General features: G+C 41.6%; 1 protein-coding gene across 4 annotated transcripts in view; it reads left to right on the plus strand.

Annotated features, from left to right (window-relative positions):
• The window catches only part of ARHGEF7 (Rho guanine nucleotide exchange factor 7), a 142,359-nt gene that overhangs the window by 23,214 nt on the left and 95,189 nt on the right, over positions 1–23,956 (plus strand). For 3 of the 4 annotated variants that reach the window (XM_036250363.1, XM_036250364.1, XM_036250365.1), the window contains exon 2: positions 8,096–8,182. In XM_036250363.1, coding sequence (XP_036106256.1) covers positions 8,096–8,182 — 87 coding nt within the window. Of the gene's footprint in view, positions 1–7,837; positions 7,908–8,095; positions 8,183–23,956 lie in introns of those variants that run through there. The other variant, XM_036250367.1, reaches the window with a different exon arrangement.

Raw genomic sequence — 23,956 nt, forward strand, 5'->3', positions numbered from 1 at the left:
ACATGGCTGAAAATCAGTTAGATGGGGAATTTCAAATACACACACACGCACACACACCACCACCACCACCACCCCGCGCCCCCCTTCTGGGCTGTATTTCAGACCTACTCAATCAGAATCTCTGAGAACTAGGATCCTGGGGTGTTAAGTGTCTCCCAGATAATGTAAGTTGTGTTACACATTTTCTATACTCTTGATCTTTGTTGTGTTAACACTAAACTTGTTACCACTGAGAACTGCCTATTCTCTGTTCTCATGCAGTTTCTCTCTACACTCAGACTCTCTAAACACGTTCAGAGAGAAGGCAGTTGCCTTAGTTGGCACTTTGTGTTTACTGAGGGTGGAGCTAGTTTTTCTTGGCGTGGTGTGGATGGTGGAGAAGAGTAGAGAAGGAAACTGGATAGCTGTGGAGGTCTCTGAAGTCCGACCTTAACATTGCTTCATGATTTAGTCTGTAGCAAATTCTCAACATCAGACACACCCTTTATCAAATATTAAGTACAAAAGCCATATTTGAAAGGAAAATTACAATGATTTTGGAAATGCCTATGCCTCTGCCTGATTATAGCTCTTAATGGAAAAGCCTAGAGATTATTAGTGGAGAACTTGGGAAAGGATTTCTGGAAAATGAACTGGGCAGTTGTCGGCCATTTGAGGCCAGAGTCCTCTAAATACCTCAGAGAGTGCACTGAGGAGAGCTCACCTTTGGTGACTACAAATAAAACTATAAACATTCTTTTTTTTTATCCTCACCTGAGGACATTTTTCCTTTTTTTTTTTTTTTCAGATAGAGTGGGAGGGAAAGAGAGAGAGAGAGAGAGAGAGAGAGAGAGAGAGAGAGAAACATCGACATGAAAGGGACACATGAAAGGGACACATCGAGTGGCTGCCACCCGCATGACCAACCAGGGCCAGGGACAAACTACAACCGAGGTACATGCCCTTAGTGGGAACCGAACCCGGGTCTCTCTGGACTGAAGGCAGATGCTCTAACCGCTGAGCCAAACTGGCCAGGGCTAAACATTCTTATATATGCCTTTTGGTGGACCATATGTTTTTATCTCTCTTGAGTAAATACCTAGGAGAGGGATTGCTGGGGCTTAGGCATGTTTAACTTTGCAGGAAACTTGCAATTTTCCAAATGTACCATTTTATACTCCCACCAGTCTTGTATGGCGGTTCCAGTTGCTTTCCATCCTTGCCAATCTTATCCTTTTGTCAGCCTTTTCAATCTTATCCATTCTGGTGGGTGTGCAGTGTTATCTGTGGTTTTAATTTGCATTTCCCTGATGACTAATGTTGAATACTTTTTCATGTGCTTGCTTACCATTCATATAACTTCTTTAGAGAAATAAGAAGGGGAACTTTATATATCTTCTATTGTACCATCATATCTCACATGTATTTTTTTTTTTTCCTACTGTAGTTTTCACCCATGGTCTCAGTTGCCCTTGATTGCTCACCATCCTTTAAACTCTATGGACTTTCTAAATGTATACCTTTAAAAATAGAGTGCAATCTGCCTCTTCACTCTTTTGGTCCCAACTTTAATGTTACCTTTTGAGTTGGTTAAGCCTCTGCCCCTGACCTGTGACTCTAAAATTTCTTTATTCTGTGCTTCCATGGTCCTGAGTGTACATCTGTGTGGCTGTACTTACCATGTTGTGTGCAGTTCTTCCCTGCCTCACTGAGGGCAGGGACCTTGTCTCACTTTTCTTTGCATTCACGGTGCTTACCACATGATCTGGCGTGGAATCTAGGTGCAATATTGTTGAATTAATTTGCTATCCATTTGATCCTCCCAACGGCTCTGTGAAAAAGGCTGAACATGTTAGCTTTAAACTGGGGATCAGGGCATAGACCCAGAGGGGTCAAGTAATTTGTCCAAGGTCAGCATGTATGTTATGAAGTCAGGGACTACTTTAACGTTTTGACTCTTATTTTACATTAGTTTTCCAAACAAGTATGTTGTTGAGGTACAGTGTTCATTGAACTAGTTAGCTACATGCACCCATGTACACGATGACTTTTGAAGGCAGGGAATAGTTTTAAGGGAATCAGTTTCCAGACCCTCAACTTGCATATGCACTTACCTAAAATTGACTGTCTTGAGAAGGTGCCTGTAATCAAGGACATCCTGCTGGTTCAGCTGTCCCACCTCCCGTTTCACAATGACCTTTCTCCCACTGCGCATAAAGGGGCAGATCATTCATCCATTCATTGTCTTCCTGAGGTACACTGCTACAAGATGGAAAACCTCCAGAACTTGTAACATGGAACAATTAGAAATATCTATGGTGTTGAGAAATGATTAACTCTAATGACTGGAATTTTGTAGCTCAGGGATTTCTACTACTTAGCTTTCACAAAAATGCAGGGGACCCTAATCAAATTGTTAACTGGTGATTTAATTTAGGATAAATTATATCTAGACTTTGGCTGTGTAACTCAGAAGACCTCAAAGAACCATGTTACATCATAAAACGCCCTCCATTTCAACATACAGGTTTCCTCTGCTCTCCGAAAGTAGAGCTTTCCTGTGAAACCTTTCGTCAGCTGAAATGTGTCAAATGATGAAGCAAGTACCTTAGGAACATCTTGCTAATGGAAGTACAAAACATACCAAGATAAAGCACAGCCCTAACCAGTTTGGCTCAGCAGTTAGAGTGTTGGGGTCATGTGGGTGGCAACCACTCGATGTGTCTCTCTCACATTGATGTTTCTCTCTCTTCCCCCCTCTTTCCCTCCCACTCTGTCTGAAGATAAATGCAAATTAGAAAAAAAAAAAAGATAAAGCACAAATGCTTACACAGTTCAAAGCAATGGCAGCATGATGCTGAGATGTTGAGTGTAGTTCCCAAGGAAGGAGCTTGGTGTTTCCACTCTTGCTCCTTTGGGTGTGAGCTGCCTCTATCATAGCTTGCTATAAAACAAACACTGAATGCTAACTTTGCTTTTTTTGTAGCAGTGAAAACCCTCTTGGGATTTCTTTCAGTTAGCAAAAACAGGTACTAAGCTAGGTGTTTTGTAAAGGCAAAGTGGCATAAAGCAAATCTTTAAAAAGTGGTGGAAGCCTATATTTTTATGAACAAGGTTACTCAGTATTGTCAAAAAAAATAAATCAAACACCCAAGATAGGAATTGATGCTGGACCATAAGATTTCTAGCAATATATGATAGTCATTCATGGATAAATAAACTAATTAAAAAAACCTTATACATCTTATTAAGATGTATATTTCCAAATAACATTTTATATTTAATAATTTTCATCAAAAATTATAATGTTTCCATCATAGTTGTGTTAACTCAATTTAGAAGAAAAATTGTAACAATTAGATCTTTATGGCTTAGTAATCTGAGTCAACTTTTTTTTTATTGATTTTTTTTTAGGGAGAGATAGAAACATCGATGTGAGAGAGAAACATTTACTGGCTGCCTCCTGCACGCCCCCTACTGGGGATTGAGCCTGAAACCCAGGTGCGTGCCTTGACCAGGAATCAGTGGGGACCTCTTAGTCCATGGGATGACACTCAATCCACTGAGACACACTGGCTGGGCTAGAGTCAATTCTTACTACTTGTGGTAGTTATATTCTGTAAAGTCATAGCAAATACTAAATTAGCAACTACTGAGCCATTGTTCCTGGGAAAATATAAGGTTAGTTTCTTTGAGACTCTGGTCCCGACATTTTATCAACTGATCAAGAAATAATCTTGTTTTAGGTGTATTTCTGTTACCGTAAGACACTGTTTTAATTACAGCATTATGTAATAGTCTACTGTAATGTGACTGCCCTAGTTTAACTCTCCTGCTCAGTAATACACAGTATACATATAGTTCTCACATACACACAGTAAATACACCCTGTGTGCTGTATAGTACAGTAATGGAAGCCCTGAAAAAGCATGAAGCAAAGATTAAACATTTAAAATTTTATGAGTAACTAAAACCTTACTTGATGGAGCTGTGAGATGTGTAATGGTGCCATACCCGGTGTGATTAAACCTCTTCACCTTGGCTTGCCCCATGAAAACCAAATGAGAGTGGGGGAACTTACTTGGCAGATGGATAAGACATCAACGAGGGTGGCATGTGAGATCTGACAGTTATACCTCAGGAGTTTGGCTTCCACAACTTGTTGATGGTGTCAGCAGTGTTTTCCTCTCAGACTGGATTGAAAAACTGCTTTAGCCTTGTCTGCTTGGCTTTTTGCCTCAAACTTTAAGTGTCTCAGCATAAGGGACAAATGCAGTTGATGTTCACTGCTTAAATGTGAGGCTGCATTCAAGCATAGGTCACATTCTTCCATGTCATTGAAAAGTTTTTCCAAGGCAGAATTCCATTCTGATATTTTGGCTGCTGTGAGAGGGATGATTCTTGGAATCTTAGGCTGACTTCACTGACACTAATGCCATGTTTTGCTATTTCCTCCAGGTCTTTGTTGGTGGGTTCTACTGTTGTTTCTGTCAAGATTTACTCCATATCTCCTTCCTTCATGTTGTTGAAACCTTCACTTATCTGCTGTGCAACATGCATTACGCTTTTGACACTGTTCTTTTTATTTTATGTAACACCTTCAAAATTTTCACGGTTGGGCCAAACGTCTCTCCAACAGTTAATGATAGTAGCTTGCTTGATACTGTCCCAGGCTGTGCCGATATTATAATCAACAACATTGCAAACAGTGATTGACTTCTAGTAGTCCATCATGGTAGTTTCCTCATTGGCATCAAGAGCCTCAATAGCACTGCTATAAAGCTCCCTGGTATAGTGCGCCTTGAAAGCTTTTATTATGCCCTGAGACACTGGATAAGAGATTCAGTATTACCCTGGCCCATTTGCGCAGTGGTTAGAGCGTCGGCCTGTGGACCATAGTTTCTAGTTTGATTCTCGTCAAGGGCACATACCTTGGTGTGGTTCGTCCCTGCCCCTGGTTGGGGTTGTGTGGGAGGCAACCAGTTGATGTGTCTCTCACATTGATTTTTCTCTCTCTCTCCCTCTCCCTCCATCCCTCCCATTCTATCTGAAGATAGATAGAATATCTTCCTGTGAGGATTAAAAAAAAAAGATGCAGTATTTGGGGCTGTGAAGAGACCTTCTGTTTTGGGGTGGGCATTTTTGAGTTTTTCATGACAGTGAATTGGATTATTATCCAAAATGAACAAAATCCTGAAGGTAAGGTTTTTGCCATGGAAATAGCATTCAGCTTTTGGGATAAAGCAATTGTGGAACCAATTGCAGAATATTTCAGACTCTATGTTTTATTACACCTCCAATGGACTTGCTTTTCCCTCTAAGTGCTCATGGGTTTTGTGCTCTGTGTACCATTAGGGTTTTGCACTTAAAGTTACCCTTGGCACTGGCATATAATAGTAGGGTTGTAAAGTCTTTGCATGATTTAAAGCCAGGGGCTTTGGAAGCCACTTGTATTACATAGGTTTGTTTGCCAACATTCTTATAAACAAACCTGTTTCATCAGCATTGAAAACCTGCTCTTACATATAACCCTTTTCATGTATAATGCTTAGCAGATATTTTTAAAATTCTTCTGCAGCCTCCTGATCTGTAGAACCTGCTTTTCCTGCAAGTTTAACATTTTTTATGTATGGCCTTTTGAAACGTGCCAGCCAGCCCACACTAGCTGAGAAAGGTTTATTTAGCATTTTCTTGACCCTGGGTAACATGATTGTAAATTTCTTTGGCCTTTGGCCTCAAACAGTGCTGTCTACTACACTCTTTTTATTGGATGTCATCTCCTGAATCTACTCCATCTTTTCCATAGCTGCATTATTGAACTATAAATGTTTCCTTAGTACTTTCCGGAGCGGCCTCACACAGATTGGCGAATCTCCTCTTCCTTTTTATGGATATACCGTATTGTTGATTCATTAACATTGAACAAATGGCCAACAGTATTATAAATCAGGCCTGAATGAAGCTTATCTAACACACGTATTTTCTGTCAGACACATTACAGACTTCTTGTGCTTAGGAATGCTAGGCAGTGGTTTAGTACTATGCTTGCTGACCATTTAAAACAGCGAAATCAACAAAAAGCACAAGAATGTGAGAAATGTGACACTAACAGACTGTAAAAAGGACATTTACTTAAATTATGAGCTGAAACAAGATGACACAGAGCATGGCCTTGGTGCAAATTCAGCTGGGAATGTGTGCATAAGGCAATTCAAACTTTTCACTTTTATGCATATGTCCATAAATAACTGAGAAAGTGTCACAAGCACTGATTTTGGGGTTACACATACATTTTATCTAGTATGCAAATTTGCAAATACAGAATCAGAGAATGAGGATTAACTGTATTTGTATTAGTTTCTTGCAAAACAAATGTGATCAGTAACATCTTCAAGTACAAATATACATCACTTTAGAATACAATTTTGTGGGGGAAGTGGAAAGGAAATGAATTAAAGGAGTGAGAAATTAATGTGAAATTAATGTGAAAGAAGAGCATGTTCATAAATTTTTTTCGAGTTGGAGAATAGGTATTGTATCTATTGTATTTAGTTTATTGGATATATATTTCTAAAAAGAATGTTTAACAGTTTAGTTTTAAAATGTCATCAGGATGTCAGAAATTAGTATTTTGCAACTATTTAACATTATGAAGACTAATGTTAACTACACATTTGGTACATAGATTTTCAAAGTTCTTTTAGGGAGAGGAGCATAATGAACCCAAGGGGCTTTGGTTTTGCTGTTCTACTCTGTGGTCTACAAAAACAAAACAAATCTGTTCCATTTGGAGGGAAATTTGTTGGTACTTTTTGTCGAAGAAGTTTTAGATTGTAAGGGAAGAAAAGTCTCATTTTCTCCCTCTTCACACCTCTCAACACGCTGGTTTTGTTTGGATTTGTAATTGTAAAAGATCTGAGCCCTTGGAGATGAAACCACAGTATTCCTGAGGCCTGATGGAATGTCCTGATTTCCCCCTAGAGGATGGAACAAAAAGGTCTTGAATGTCCTAAAAAATGTTAGAAATCTGGATGATGATTTAGTGTAACTGCCAAAATTTAATCTTCGTATTCAGTTCAGAACAAAAAAAAGCTCTTCTTAGGCCTCTGGCTTCTCCCTTGATTGTTCTGTGTAATTGTACTGTTCCTGGTTTCCTTAATGTTTCTTGCCTTGGGAGGCTGTCAGTAATTACATGTGTGACTGGTGGCACTAAGTTCTACCTAGGACCAAGCCCAGGCAGTCTGAAGGAGCCCTCCTTGGTGCTCTTCACCCGTGGTGGAGGCTATATTCGCCCCCGTGTCTCCCCAGCTGACTTATAACGGGCCATTTTGATTAATCATTCATGAAGCACATGGCCTGTATTTGGGGAAAGAAACCTTACACTGTAATTCCAACATGCATAATTTATGTTGCTTATTATTTTAAATCATCGTATTAGAATGTTAGCTCCATTCTCTCCTGAGCCCGGGACAGGGAAGAAAGGAAGAAACACCGGGTTCTTTCCAGCCCCTGTGGGGTTGCTCAAGCCGCCAAAGCCGAGCTCACCCAGGCTCCTCTGGGCGGGGCGGTCTGTGTTGAGGGGAGCCGCGTCTGCAGGGGAGCACCAGGTGCGTGGAGGAGGGGTCGTGGGCCGGCCAGGTGGGCCGAGTCCGAGGATGAGGACTAGGCGCCGGGAGGAACAGGCTCTGCGTGGGCGGGCCAGGTGAGCCCGGTCGGAGGAAGAGGACCCAGGTACCGAGAGGAGAAGATCGCGCGTGGGGCCAGGTGGGCCGCATAGGCGAAGTCGAGGCAGAAGGCCGGAAGAGGTCGCGCGGGGGGCCGTCAGGGGCGCGGTCTGAAGACGTCACTTCCGGCGCCCGTCCGGTTCCTGGTGAGGGAAGGGGCCTGAGATTGGTGCAGCCCGGAGGAAGGAAAGAGCTTGAGGAGAGGTAGCGGCTGAGCGGGCGAGCGAGCGGGCTGGCGGGCGAGCGGCGGGGGCGGCCGGGGGCGCTCCTGGCCGCCGGGTTCCCCCGCTCGGATTTGCCTGCCGGAGCCTCCCACTGGGGCCGCGCGGGGTCGCCTCGGGGCGCGTCCGCGGCCTCCCGGTTTGGTTCAGTTTCTGTGCTCTATGTTGCAGGTCTACCCGGAGCCCCGGAGCGAGAGCGAGTGCCTGAGCAACATCCGCGAGTTTCTGCGAGGCTGCGGGGCCTCCCTGCGCCTGGAGGTGAGCGAGTGGGAACGCGGGGGTGGCGGAGCAGATGGTCGCGGGTGTTGCAGGGGCTCGCGAGAGGCGGCCGGGTGACGGCCCGGAGCAGCGGCGCCCGGAGACCCGGCTCGCGGGCCGCCCCGGGGTGTGAACGCGGTCCCAGGGCATGGAGGAGGCACTGTGCGGAGCCCCAAACTTTGCCCTCTTTGCATTGAGGGAAAGTGGTTCCAGTGGCGTGTGGTGCAGGTGATACACCTTTTCGACAACTATTTGTTACGGGAGCGATCTGATTCTTGAGCACGCTTCTCGGACGACCCGCATCCAGGCCTGGGTCAGCGCGGCAGAATCCCCGGGTGACGAGGCAAAGCCAGGCAGACATAACATGGGCTTCCAGCCCTGTTCAGCCTCACTCCTCAATGTGGTTTTTCTTCTTCTTCCGGAATTAGGTTGTTTTTACTCCAACGTTTGAGGTTTAGATTAGAGACATATTAACCTATGTCTGGGGGAGCACACTGGGCGGTATGTCTTTTCCACGTTGCTTCAGTTTTTGTCACTATACTAAAGACAGCCTTTCAGGGGAGCTCTCTGGAAACTTCTCCTTTTCATATGATTTTAACATGTGATTTGTCTTAATCTTGGGGTGGTGCTTGAGATCTAGAACTCTAGCTGTACTTGTATTTAAGAATTACAGACTGATGCGGCTGTAGTAAGTTCTGTGTTTAAACCTTGCCTTTTCTTCCTTCTCTACCACACTTTTAGCCTTTGTTTCCTTTTCTGATGAGTGTTATTCTGAGCTCCTAGATAACAGTGTATGAAAGCATCTTTGACAGAACCTGTTATATATAAGATGGATCCACAAAGGTTTTCTGTCCCTGGAGGACAGTCTCTTAATGTAGGTTTCTTGGGGAAAAAAAGCTAGAAGTCATCCAGCCTATGAGGGATGGTTATAAGGAAAGCTTATCTGTTATTTGAAGTTAGACATGTAGAAATTCATAGAGATGAAAATACTGTTTTTATGAATGATTATAAACTGATGTCTGTGAAGAAATCATGTACAGATAAATAAGAATGCCTAGTGGAGAATCCAAAGACCACGGGGCCTTTTCCTCTGCTGGATGGGCTTCGTCATTTTATCACTGAATTTCCTTATGGGCTGTGATAATATGCTTTGCTTGTAGCAATTCTTCCTTTTTCTTAACCTTTGTTGTGGGATTTTATTATCCTCTTCAAACTAACGAGTTTTGTTTTAGAGTATATTTGAAACTCAGTTTGCACAGTAAGATTATAATCTGACAACTTCGGTGTAAAACTTTTTAAGAAAGTATTGTTTTAAAGAAAGTTGTGTTAAAATCCCTCATCCTTGCTTTTTTAAAGGTTGGAAATTAGGAGTTTATTTAAAGAGATTTTAGAAAAGAGTTTGTTCACTAACATATCCCAAGCAACTAGAACAGTGCTTAGTACATAGTAGACCTTCAGTAGATATTTGTAATTGATTAATGAGCTTGAAGTTTAGTTGATAGCAATTTTTTTTTTTAAGTTAAAGGGAAATTATGACTTATATTGTGTTGTTTTTAAAGAGTAAATATCTCTTTCATTAAACTTAAAATAGAGGCAAATTTTGTTAGCCATTCTATCAAGGGTCAGTTGTAAGTCACACTTAAAACTCCTAATTAGATTAGAGATAATAAAAATAAAACAGCACATCAAAAACCTCATAAATTGCTTGTCACTCTGATTTTTATGAAGTTATGCTGAAAAAGGAGTTTGTATGGACCCAACTTGGGCTTCCAGGCTTGTTATCATCTGTGGTGGTGTGAAGGGACAGGCCTGTTCCCCAGAAGATGGCATTGTACTTGGACCACAGTGCAGCAGTTTCCCAGTGATTTTATTTTATTTTTCTTCTCATCCTTTAAAAGTTTTTTTTCTTTTGTTTATTTTTTTTCATCACCATTTATCTCCCCCATACCCTCTTCCAACCCCCACCCCTGCTCCCAGTGATTTTAAAGAAAAATGTGTAGAAAGGGACTGAGCAGGGAAAGAGGGACCTTAGCACTTTTGAAGTGCATTCTGGGTTTTACACCTTTTATTTTCACAAAATTCTGGAAGACTGACAAGACACCTTTGAAATTACAAACACAAACTTAAAACTGATCACTTGAATTGTAGATTACTTTTTGTATAGTTAAAAGTGTCAAGGTGCTTTTTTCTAGAGGTTTGTTTAGACTGACTTCTTTGTAACAGACTCTATTTTTGGGATAGTATGTATTTTCTTGTTTGCTGCCATTTTAAATTGTCGTAAGATTTTTTTATTTTTTATTTTTTTTATCCTCACCCGAGGACATTTTTGCATTTATCTTCAGATAGAATGGGAGGGAGGGAAGGAGGGAGGAAGAGAGAGAGAAACATCGATGTGAGAGAGATACATCGAGTGGTTGCCACCCACACGACCCCAGTTCGCAACTGGGGCCCGGGACAAACTGCAACTGAGGTACGTGCCCTTAGCGGGAACCGAACCCAGGACTCTGGTCCGTGGGCTGATGCTCTGACCGCTGAACCCAACAGGCCAGGGTATGTTGTAAGATTTTTTAAACTAAAAGAGGAACTGAACATCATGATTACTTTATCAGTTATTCCAATGCATACATATCTTAATTAGCTGTAGAAAATCAGGTAATATCTTAAACAAATTGTTCTTATTATGAAAGGAGTTTTAATTTTAAAGGAATATTGTATAGTTGGCATTTGTTGTTAGAACAGTACCTTATGTGTTTTAGGTGCTACATAGATATGTAATAGCTATTATGATTATAGTTATTTTCTATTGTAGTTTGAACTACATTGCTGTGTATTTAAAGAAGAAAATCTTTCCCAGTAATTCATATTCAGTATATAAAATTCAGGAAATAGAGAAATTCAAGAAAAAAGTGTAAAAAGTATAATGCTATATCGAGAGATAACCAGTGTTAAAATTACTATGTAAATGTACTTTTAAAATATCCATGACATTATAATATACATGATGTTTTATAACATGCTTTAACTTAATATAGTGTGACTGTTATTTCATGTTAAATATTTGTCTACTTATTTTTCTTTTTTTCTTTTTCTTTTTTTTATCCTCACCCAGGACATCTTTCTATTTTTTGTTCAGGTAGAGTGGGAGGGAGAGAGAGGAATAGAGAGAGAGAGAGAGACATCGATGTGAAAGCAACACATCGAGTGGCTGCCACCTGCACAACCGACCAGGGCCAGGGACAAACTGCAACCGAGGTATGTGCCCTTAGCGGGAACCGAACCCGGGTCTCTCCAGACCGCAGGCCGACGCTCTAACCGCTGAGCCAAACCGGCCAGGGCTGTCTACTTATTTTTAAAAGGGTGCTTCATAGTTCTTAGTGGTAATTCTCATTTTTGGGCGTAGAGGTTATTTATAAGTTTTTACTATTGTAAAGGTAGAACTGTGTGATGAACATTTCTGTATAGAATCCTTTGTCATTGATTATCTCTTAAGGAGAAATCCCTTGATAGGGCACTGCTAGGTGAAAGGTAAGGACTTTTAAAGGTTTTAAACACCTCGCTGCCAATTGTTTCCAGAGCCATTTTTATCACTTTGCCTTTCCCCAGTAGCAGTACATACAGGAGAACACTCCTTCCCAGTCCTGTGACTGCCTGTACCTATTGTGTTTTCTCTTTCACTTAGGAAGATGGAAACCTCTTTGGATAGATGTTTTGGCTTTTCTTCCTTGTATGGTTGACAGTGCTTGTATTCCTAGGTACATGGTAAACTAAGGCAAATGTGAGGCACTCAAGATTTCCTGCACTGGACTTTTGAAAGAGGATGTGAAAGAAAAGCTGCTAGAATAGAAAATAAAAGTTGAAAACCTCAGACATTTGCTATACCTATAGCTTGGCAGTCGCTAGAGGCATTCTGCTGCTGCTCTTACAAGTGGGAACTCTGGCTAGAAGCTCATCTTGAGACTGCAAAGATGCTGATTTACTTTTGTGTGTGAGTGATGACGTTTTTGCTTTCTCCTAGTTGAGAGAGTATGGAAAGATGTTCAGGTGGGCTTGCCAATATTGTAATCAGCTGGGCTGATTTAGTGAGGGTGAGGTTTTGGGAAAGAAATTTCTTTACATATTCCTAAAACACTCATCTTACCTGCATATTTCTGAAGGACAGACTCTTTTATTTATAATACTTCTTTGCCTTAATGCTCAGTTCACATCTAGATTTTTAGCCAAGGTTATGATTGATATTTCATCCAGAATAATTATATATATATTTAATTTTTTTTCTTCATTGATTTTAGGGAGAGAGGAAGATAGACATATCGATGCGAGAGATCAGTTATTGGCCACCTCCTGCATGCCCCCTACTGGAGTTTAGGCCCATAACCTGGGCATGTGCCCTGACTGGAAATCGAACCGGTGACAGCTCATGTGGCAGTTGCCTTCACATTGGACACTGCAAGTCTAGATCATTGACGAGGCTGGAGAAATAGTCATCTTTGAAATTAAATGGGAGTAACATTTATTGAGTACAAATTATGTGCCTAGGTATTTCATGTATACTATTTGGTTTAATCCTCCCAAATATCCTGCAAAGATGTTGCTTTCCCCATTTTGTAGTTGAGGAGATTGAAACTTCACAGTTACGAGATCCCAGGTCATAGCCCGTCAAGTGAGAGCATCAGGATTTGAACTTGGATCCAGTGGCTCCACAGACTGGGCTTTTCCAAGCATGCTGCCACCTGGAGTGGAGGTAGTTGAACCATTTAATGAGTGTAAGGCAGTACTGTTAGCCTGAGTTCTAGCAAGGACCATAGGTAAGTTCTCAGGATAATTCAGCTGTTGTCAGGGCTGGTCTTGTGGTTATGTGACCCTTGTAGTCAGTTATACAGGGCCCTGCACTTGGTTTAATGATCTGTTGTCTCCGTCTGAAATCTTAAGACTTATTGAACAAGGAGCTCTGCATTTTCAGTTTGTGCTGGACCATGCAAATTGTGTAGTTGTTTCAGCCTGGTGGCATTATTCTTAGAGGTGTGTAACAGCTAAAAGAACAAGCAGCATTTTCTGAGCGCATATTATGTCCAGGACTCTGTTCTAAATGTGTATGAAACTCAAAAAAAAATTAAAAAAAAATTTTTTTTATCCTCACCCGGGGACATTTTTTCATTTTTTGTTCAGATAGAGTGGGGAGGGAGAGAGAGAGAAACATCGACGTGAAAGGGACACATCGAGTGGTTGCCACCCGCATGACCCAACCAGGGCCGGGGACAAACTGCAACTGAGGTACATGCCCTTAGTGGGAACCAAACCCGGGTCTCTTCTGGACCACAGGCTGACGCTCTACCGCTGAGCCAGGGCTCAAACTCAATTTTTAAGCAGTTCTGTTAGGTTGTATCATCATCCCCAAACTATGATTAGAAAACTAAGGCACTGGAAAGTAGGGCTCCTGCCTAAGGTCCAGAACGTCCTACTGTCCCACCTCACCAGAGAACTCTTGAACAGAAAAGACCCTGAGAAACTTGCCAAAGAGACGCAGAAATAGAGTAAGTTGGAATTAAGTGAAAAGGGAAAAATGAAGGTGGCTCACATATTTTAAGCTCCTATTATCTGTTGTGTTAATAAGGCTAAAGTTTAGGCAGGCTGAGTAAACCTAATAAACTTTCTGATCCCAGGCAAGAGGAGGTGGAGGAACAAGAATAATACATGATACAGTATCTCAGTCCACATCTACGCCCTCTGCTAGGAACTCTAGATAATATCTTTGTGCACTAAAAATTGTCACAGCTTCCCAGGCAGCCACCATTCCACCTGCCTGTCAGTAATAATGACAGGAGGTAATACAGACTCAGGGGTTTGTTTTTATAAAGAATCCTTTTGAGAAAGCCATTCTCTGGTGGTGGGATGATAAGAGGGTGGGAAGTGGGAGCCAGTGTGCATTTTTCACTGAACTTCAGTGTGAAAGGAGGAGGAAGAGGCTCTTGGAAGAATTGGAGAGCATGTTCTCCTCACTTTGTGTCTAACGCTTCCAGGGCCTCCATGAAGGGGATTTAGCTAGAGCTGAGCATCAGGCCAGATATTTGTAAGGTTTCTGCAAAGCCAGGATTGTAGTATTCGTTGAAACTTCTACCTCCTCCACTAGTGATTGGTTTAGTAACAGAACCTAGCCCATGATTCTAATTTCCCTTATTAGGCCCTTGATGTGGGATTCAGATACTTCAGGTTTGCCTGCTGGGCCTCCTTGTGTAACCATTGTAAGTCGTTTCAGTTCAGCTGGTCAGGCGCACCTAAGAGTTGTATAACTCAAATCTCAACTACTTATTCAGCAAGTACTGACGATACTTAACACAGGCAGTAAAATAGTGAGGCTGTTTTACCATTGTGAAAATATAGCCTCTGGGCTAGAGGCATAGGTCTTAGAGGATACAATAAGGGCATGCCATTAAATTGCATTTGAAAACTTCCTTTTATTCAAGTAAGATGTGTCTATAGCATACATACTCCAAGACTTAGAAGGAAACAGCTCCTATCCCAGAAACAAACTTTTAACACTTGGCTCTTTCTCTTGGTCTTTACTTTGGCATTCATTCCACCTACTGTGTGTCTCCTCATGTAGTGCTGCCACCTGTGGGATAGCCCATGTGGCCTCCCGCCCAGTGTCCTCCCAGCCTATCTGTCCTGATCCCCAGCATTCAGAGAGTCATACCCAGGAGCCTTGAACCCTGCCTATTTCTTCTGGCCCTCTCCCATGCTCTTGTACTTTTTGTTCCAGGCATGTCAGACTATTTGAGATGTCCAAGCGATATTTGTTAATTTTTTCATTTTTACAAATAGTGGCATGTGTTCTGTGCCAGGTGTTCTGGTGGCTTCACATGTATTAACTTGTTTAAATCTTGTAATGACTTTCACTTTAGAAGAGAAATAAAGCTAGAGAGGTTTAGGAACAGCCACAGTTACTCAGCCACTGAGTGGTGGTGCTAGGTTCAAACAGGGAGTTGGGCTGTGCCTGCATCTACTGGTGGCCTTTACTGATGCCCATCCTGTCTCTGCCAGGAGCCCTTTCTTGAGGTGGCCATCTGCATGGTTTTCCTGTTCCAAGCTGGCCAATCTCGTCTCTGCTGCCACTTCCAAGGTCTTTCAGACTATTGTTGCTGTTTACTTCTGCCTTGGCGCCTTCAACACAGCCTCGTCATTTGCACCTGTGTCTCCCTGGTTTGCTCCCTGAGGGGAGATTCTGTGTCTTTAATATTTGAATTTTTATTGTCTCAATTAACAGGCACTAAGTAGATATTTGTTGAAATGGTAAAAACCCTATGGGGTGCCCCATCTAGATTATTGGTAAAGGGCCTCAGCATATTTGTAGAGTCCCATCTGTTCTCTTACAATTTAGCCTTTTCTCCCTACCTCCCACTCACATTTTTACTCTTTCTTATCACACCTTAAATTTTTGTTTTATTTTTTCAGGGCCTTGCTTCATGAACTACTTCTAGCTAAAATATAACTGATAAAGCAGCCCCCTCAACCCCCATTTTATGAAGTAGGTGTCTGCTGATCCTAATAAACAAGAGTCAGCTTGAGAGTCCAGGTAGGTGGCCATGCTGTGTAGCCTGACTAGCTGAGGAGTTGTTATGGGTCCTGGATCTTCTTGGTGATGGCTTGCCTATAGAATAGCACAGTGGGAGAGAGCCTGGGGGCCTGCCTGGCAGTTCCAATTTTAGCATCCTAGAGTCTTAGAATTAGGAAGGGCGTTGAACCTGGTTAGAAAACTATTTGGCACATTTCTGTTTGGTCTGAGGTCTGATGCTCTAACTGCTGAGCCAAACCGGCCAGGGGTATTTGGCACATTCCTGTAGCTCTGGTATAAGAGAAATTGAGGATGTCCCATAGAGAACAACAGCGGAACAGAAGCTGCACAGCCTCTTTCCCTCAGGCCTCCATTGGGGGTGACGTGCTGCAGAGTGTCCAGCGCTTCCTTAGACTTTTTACACAGGGACAGGAAATTTCTGTGGTCCCCACTGTGGGAGACTGTAGTAGAATCTGGGGAAGTGGGGGCATGTGTTTATTGAAGAAATCCTTGTGTGACTCTACTATCATCCCTTTATCTCTACACTGGAAGGGGTCCAGCATCTTTTCTCCTGTTACAAACTGGTCATAGCCTGTTGGTGGTTTTGGAAACGGCTCAGGTAGAGGCATCTGATCGAGGTGAGATGTGTCTGGTGTTGGATATGATGCATTCTGCATGCATGCATGTGGATTGTAAGGAAGGCCATGCTCACTGAGGAGGAGGGGATGCTTGCCCTGTGCTAGACTGCATAAAGTGTGCTTGCAGCTGTCACTTTAGGCACTGCTGCTGCTCTGTGCTAGCTTGTCTGGGCTGGCTCAGCTGACCACATGGGTGGGGATGTCTGGGTGTTGATGGGAAGGCCTCTCACTAGCTTCAGAGGCATTGTCATTGGCCCAGAGTAGGGGAAAGAAGTGTGTTTGCGTATGAAACATGCATTCTTTTGAATATTATTAGATCACATATGCATCTTTCATTTTGCAGTCAGACAAGGATGTCCAATTTTGGCTAATTGGTGGTGAAAAAGTTTTTATCAAGGATCCATGTTCTTATTTTCCAGTAAGGCCTTGTGAAAAATGAAATAATGTCAGTCATGAGTGATGAGTGAGAACAGTATGAATCTGGAACTCAGTGCATGTGCAGTCATGACTGCCTATTTTTCTGTCCATAGAAAATTCTAGTCAGAATTGGGGTTTTTGCCTTTTGACCTCATTCCCCTCTTTACTTCCTATTTCTCACTTTTTTTAAAGTCTAGTAAAACAGGCTTCTTGAAATATCTTTTAGTTATCACTTTTTTATTTTCACTTAAAAAACAAATCAAGAAAATCCCAATTGGTCTTGTAGGAAGGAGAAGTGATCTCTTATTACTTTTTTTCCTGACAGGTGCTTGTCTTGAAGCAATTTTTATTACCCTGAAGAATTCCTTTAAATCCCAGGAACCAGTAAGCACAGGTTCCCGTGAATAACTACAAAACAAAATACAGGGCCTTTCAGATCATATTTGAATGTGAAGTCTGCATTTAGTATATTTTAAAGAAGAACTTTCTAAGCAGAATATTTTGATCTGATTTATATTAGTCTATATTGGGTGTTTTCTCTGATAGCTTAGAGTAATTAACTGGCTCTTGAGTTTTAAGAAGTGATACGACATTACTTCCTATGACCATTAATATTTCCCACTTTGACGCTAATGGAATGTGCATACTTGCTCCACAGGGAAGACTTACAGGTTAGGATGGGTAGTATCTTCTTGGGTTGCAGAGTGTGGAGCTTCTAAGATACTGATTCCATGGTTCCCTTGGAGAGTTTCTGATTTAATTAGTTTGGTGTTTAAGCTGACCCAGCTGGGTCATTAAAATTAGGGTGTGGTGAAGTCAGGAGAGATCTGGCTGGGAGAGGGAACCACATAATTTTCCCATGCTTGAAGAGCCAAAAATGCAGCTTAGGCAAGGCAGAGAGGAATATACACTTTTCTCCAGCCTTCTCATTGTAAAACTAGGCCAGCCCATCTGTGGTGGGAATTTGAGGGAAATCTGCATGGCAATAATTGAGATCTTGAGGTGATGTTGGGCCTATCAGAATTGTTCATTTGAATCCTTATTTATAGGAAAGTTCTATGGATGATGAGTGAGAAACACTTATTTTCTACTTAAAAGAGGGGCTAGGGGTGCTGAGGGGATATTAGAGCCTCATAATATGCCCTCCCTTTCTTATTTTGAAAAATTTATAATTAACAAAGGTTGCAAGACTAGTGTAAACACACTGTGCCTTTACTTAGATCCCTGTGTAAATACTTCCACCCCTTTGTTCTCTGAGTGTTTTGACACACTTGTATTTTGTTAACCATTTGAAATTTTAAACCATGTGGTAGACCTCACGATGATTGCCTTTAAATACTCAGCATGTATGTTTTTAAAATGGGAACATTCTCCTACATGACCAGGGTACTGTTGGCACATCCAAAACCTTTTCCATTGTTTTAGTGATACTATGTGAGGTACAGTCCATATTCACACTTTCCCAGTGGTCTCCAAATGACTGTTGTAGCTTTTTTATTTTTATATATATTTTTTTACATAGGCTCCAAATAAGGCTCATGCATTACCTTTGGTTTGCCATGTCTTATTAGTCTCTTTTGTTTCCAGAAGAGCTCCTCCACCATTATCATTTATGACTGACAGTTTTGAAGAATACAGGATTGATATGTGGAGTGCCCCACAGTCTGGACAGGATCTGGTTAAACATTTTAGGCGGGAATTCTACACAAGTGATGTTCTATATTCCCATGGGTCATATTAGAACAAGCTTACTATCAACACACTCCATACTGCCAGTGCTTACTAAGTTCTGTCACTTAGCTCGATCTCTCAGTTGTAAAGATGCCCTTTCCCTTCATACTTAGTATGTAATCTGTGTGTGGTCCCCAAAATACCTTTCATCTGATGCTCCTAGCATCCTCTGATCATCCTTCCTGAATTAGTTACTCATGGTGTTAGCCAGATGGTATGAGGTTGCCTTTGGTACCTCAGGCTCTATTCAGGAAAGGACATTTGAGGGTAGTGCTGAGCATCTAAGCTAGAAAGTTTTGTGCATTTTGGCATGCTTTCAAGAATCTGAAGATTATGTTTTGTAAATTTAGTCATCTACTTTTGAGCTCTGTACTGCCTTTGTACAAACTTTCCATCATCACGCAACCAATCAGTCTCTGACTCATACTGAAGCCATGAGCTCAGTTTTATCCATGAGGACTTCAGATATGAATAGTAAAAAAGTTAATTGAAGAGGAAGGAACAATTTCCATTGTACAAATGAGAAGAACTGATAAAAATGAAGAAGAGATAGAAATGTAATAATAACTTTAAAAACTTTATACCAGCAGTTTAATAGTAATAGCAACTGCTTGCAGAGTGGCTCCTAAGAACTAGAACAGCTCCAGGACAATGCTGTAAGGTGCAGTTAGCCTCAGTATATTGAGGAGAAACAGATCTAGAGAGGTTAAGAACTATGCCTGATAGGTGACATTTACTAAGTGGCAGAGTTGGTATTTGAATCAGGTTTATGGAGATTCCAGAACTTCTAAATTTAGAATTGAAGATCACCTGAAAGAAGGGGATGGTAGCAGCTCAGTTGTTGGAAGCTGTAAAAGGGAAGACTGAGAGAAGATTATGGACCCTTGGACATTTGATCTTTTCAGAAAACTAGGCAAATGTAGTGTCTATAGCATTCATGAGTTTAAATTTGTAATGTGTTAACTAATCTGCATCATGCAACTGAGATGGAATTAAGATTTAAGATGTTTAATTGTGAACTGTTATTTATTTTTTTACATATCCCCCATCATTTGGAGTGTGGTGATTAACTCAAAGCCATTCAGTATAGTGAAGGATTTATAACCTGGAGAATAAAGAAATTTCAGCCAGTTGATCATTAGCAACTTGTATAAAAGCTTGAGTAAATTCTATCCTTGTTACATTTGCTAATTATTTATCTCTTAGTGGTGAAATCATTAAAAATTCAAATTGCACAACAACTTTGGATTGTATGTGTGTGTACTGGTTATAATGTAAAAAGCATTTTTTATTATGGATCGTGGTCAGGAGTTTGAAGAACATCAATCACATGGAGATGTTTGAAGAACCTAGGACAAGGCAGCTTAGGGGATTGGAAGTTTGTGTAGTAAGTTTCATAATGACCCAACTTCAAATTTGGGATCTGTTTGCCACAACAGGACCTGGAAACTTACTCTTTTCTTGGTTTTCAGCAACTTGTTGGAATCTTATTTTGGAATTGGCCTGTGGAAGAGAAGGTAATTTCATATGTGACTGGGTTTGTTCTTAGGAAGATTGCTACATCATTCACATAGGATGAGAACATGAGATTTTTTTTTGACCAAAGCATTTCTTGGATCGAGTGTGTTCTGAAAAATGTGATACTGAAGAGCAAGTTTGTATTTCATTGCTAGTGGAGAACAGGGAAGTGTTTCTTCTGGTGATGTTCGTCAGTCTGTCTACAATTTATGGAGACATTTCTTGTGCCTGTGCCTTGCTCTGAGGGAATGCATAGATGCATAGGATGTCTCTGCTGAAAGCATCAGAGAGTCTCTGTTGTAGTAAGTAAAATGAATACACATAATTGGGATATAGGCAGCTCCTATATAAGGCCTGCTAGAGGAATAGTGACGGGTTTGGGATTTAGAGAGAGAGACCTTTTAGATGTCCAGGCTTGAAAAAAATGGGTGGCCAAAACACCTGGCAGGGACAAAGCCTGCCACTGCTTTCTGGTTGGCCTTCAGGCTTCTCAAGTTGATTTGTTAGTTGAACCAACAAAATGTCCTGGATTTGATTAACTGTCCTAAGTAGGATAAAGGGGAATCTGAATTGTGGCATTCTGGGGCCTAACTGCTTGATTATGGGATAACCTCATACTTTGGGGGAAAATTTTAGTGCCCTTGGGGATTATAATAGGCATGGAAGGGGAATGCTAAGCCTAGACAAGGTACCAAACATTTTAGAAAGTGTTCCCCCCCCCCCCCCAAAGTTTATAGAGATTGGGCCCAACATTGGGGACTCAAATATAGCCCTACATAGGTTGAGCTAAGACCAATAAATGGTAAAGAGGTCTGGGGATGTAGCATGCCAGCAGTCACATTGTGTCATTGTGTTCATGCTAGCCAGCTTTATTAAGTGGTGCTTATTTTGAAATAAATACACAGTGTACATATACTGGAAACTAGAAATTACATAGAGAAGGGCAGGCGAAGCCCTGGCCAGTTTGGTTCAGTAGTGAGAGCATCACCACATGGACCAAAGAGTCATGAGTTCGATTCTGGTCAAGGGCATGTTGTGGTTTGGTCCCTGGCCCTGGTCAGGGTCATGCAGAAGGCAACTAGTTGATGTGTCTCTCTCACATCTATGTTTCTCTTCCCCCCTCTCTCTCTCCCTCCCACTCTATCTGAAGATAAATGGAAATATATCCTCTGGTAAGGATTAAAAAAAAAGAGACGGGCAGGCAAAGAGGTAACATTTTATGGCATTTAGAGGTATTGGGTCCTAATTTTTTTTTAATCCTCACCCGAGGACATTTTTGCATTCCTCTTCAGATAGAGCAGAAGGGAGAGAGGTGGGAAGAGAGAGAGAAACATTGATGTGAGAGAGACACATTGAGTGGTTGCCACCGACATGACCCCAACCGGGGCTGGGGACAAACTGCAACCGAGGTACGTGCCCTTGGCAGGAACCGAACCTAGGACTTTCTGGTCTGCGGGCTGATGCTCCAACCACTGAGCCAAACTGGCCAGGGCTGGGTCCTAATTTTTAAAAACAAAGATGTTCTGAATGAATGAAAATATTTGGTCTTAAGCTTATGTTTTTAATTTTTTTCCTTTATTGATTTTAGAGAGGAAGGGAGAAGGAGAGAGAGATAGAAACATTGATGAGAGAGAACATCCATTGGCTGCCTCCTGCATGCCCCCCTTTGGGGATTGGGCCCACAACCTGGCCACGTGCCCTGACCAGGAATCGAACCCGTGACCTCTTGGTGCATGGGTCAGCGCTCAACCACTGAGTCACACCGGTCGGGCTAAGCTTCTGTTTTTCTTTCTCTGAAAGTGTCTGAACATCTGGATGTTTTTATGGCATCTACCCTGAAGGCTCATGTCAAGCGTCATCTATTCTGTCTTTTCTGATCACTCAAACTTCCTTTGAACTTTTCATGTGGCATGGTGAAAGTTATCTTTGCATAGCATTGAATAATTTATAAAGTACTTGTACTTTCTCATGTTATTATTATAATAGCTAATCCTTACAAAATGCCCTTTAGATTTTTACCTGTAAAATTCTATTCTAATCCACTTCCTCTCTGTGTACCACTGTGGCTTTCTTGATTTAGATCTCCATAACAGGGAAGGATTTAGTATACTTGCCCTGCCTCCCACCTCCCTTACAACCCCTCTGTATTCCAATTTTTTAATTGTACTGTTTGGTGATTCTTAACTTTTCAGGAGTGACATTAATTAAATAATATACCAAAAACCTGTATTTCTTGATTTATCATTTTCAACTTGACTCTTTTATGAAAGATAAGGAACTCCACAGGGCATGGAGGGCAGGTTGGAGGGAGGGGCACATTTCCCCTGGTGTTACTGTCTAGAATTTCTTGTCTACTGGGCAGCCTTTTTCCTAGTGCTTTGGCTAGAGAGGGCAGGCTTTTTTTGTCTGTGGTGTTTGGTGTGTCTTGGCTGCAGTTTTCTCTAGCACCTGGTCTGGGGTATTTGAAGCAAAAGGAAAATCCAGAGAACCCATTGACATGTTGTTTCTTGGGTCCCAAAGTCCTTAATCAGTCTACCTCTCTTCTCCACATCTGTTTGTAAAATGAGACTGGCATGAAGTCTCCAACATGGCACCCAGGGGCCTTGTTTTTGGTGGATGCTACCTACATCTCTTTTCTGCTGCCCATGCTTTAACTTCCCTGGTGATTTCTGTTTGTGACCAAGACTTTCCAATGCTTTTATTACTCAGTTTTCTTGCCTCTCTTCTCAGGACTTTGTCCTCCTCCCCCTCCAGCCCTTCTTGGAAAATGTACCTAAAATATGTGGCTGGTATTTCTGTCCCTGTCCTCATGGTTTGGGTGTTGATATAATAGAATCCACAAAACTGAATATGATTAAATTCTCATTTTAAACTGAAAGAAATTGTTTGGGGGCATGTTGGGTTTAAGTGCTGTATGTATTGATAGAAATCATCATCAAACTTGAATTTTATCCCTGGGGTGTGGGAGTAGGTGGAATTAAGTACAAAATCTACAGAAGCCAAGAAAGCGAAAATTCAGTGCTAGATCTCGTTTTTCACATATCCCAACTATAGGGACCATTTGCATTAAACTTAAATAGCACAACTTATTTAAGATTCATTTTTACTCATCTTGTTCTAAAATCACAAATTCCATTTGACAATGTGATAGGACAAAATTATTTTTAAACATCATGAACCATACTCTAGAACTGTGCCAAAAGTAACAGTTTCTTGTGTCAAAAATAGCTTCCTCATAAACTCATTGGAAGTGCTGACCTGGTTGGTTCATTGCATTTGAAACAATCAACCTGCATGATTGAGAAAATGCTTAGTTGGGCTTACATTGCAGAGGTCTTTTCATTAGTAGAAAGATGGTGGAAAGAAGACTTTTTCTCTCCATATTCTTTGATATTTTCATTTTGGATATACCTGTGGTTGTTATCAGCCAGTTAGATCATTTAGGTGGGAGTTACCTATTTTTGCTTTCATATCAGTATGGCCAGGTGGGTTAGAGTCTGTTTTGGTTGGTGATGTCTGGGTTTCTGTGATCTGGCCAGGTTGCTGCGATGATTGATGAGACTGCAGTGTAAGAAGAATGTGTGAGAAAGCAATTGTGATAGAGCTCATTGCTATTGTGTCATCCTGTATTGATCTCATTGGTCTGTATCTGGTTACTCCTGGTACTGTGTGAACTGCCTTACCCTCCGTACTGAGTCACACATGTGTGCAGGTTTGCCAGAAGGCTGTGCCATATTATTGACTTGCACAGCTCTCCGTGATGCTCTGCCTCTGTGGTTGTGCAGTTGGAGTCAGGCAAGTACAGCCAGGTGCTGCTGAGGTGGTAGACTTGTTGACTGTCTGGGGCTGCTGGCATTGGTGGTGCCTTACAAGGAAGAACATTCCTGCAGCCCACACTGAGGAAAGCAGAGTAGAGAGATG

The sequence above is a fragment of the Molossus molossus genome, unplaced genomic scaffold (genome assembly GCF_014108415.1).
Source record: "Molossus molossus isolate mMolMol1 unplaced genomic scaffold, mMolMol1.p scaffold_m16_p_9, whole genome shotgun sequence".
NCBI lineage: Eukaryota > Metazoa > Chordata > Mammalia > Chiroptera > Molossidae > Molossus > Molossus molossus.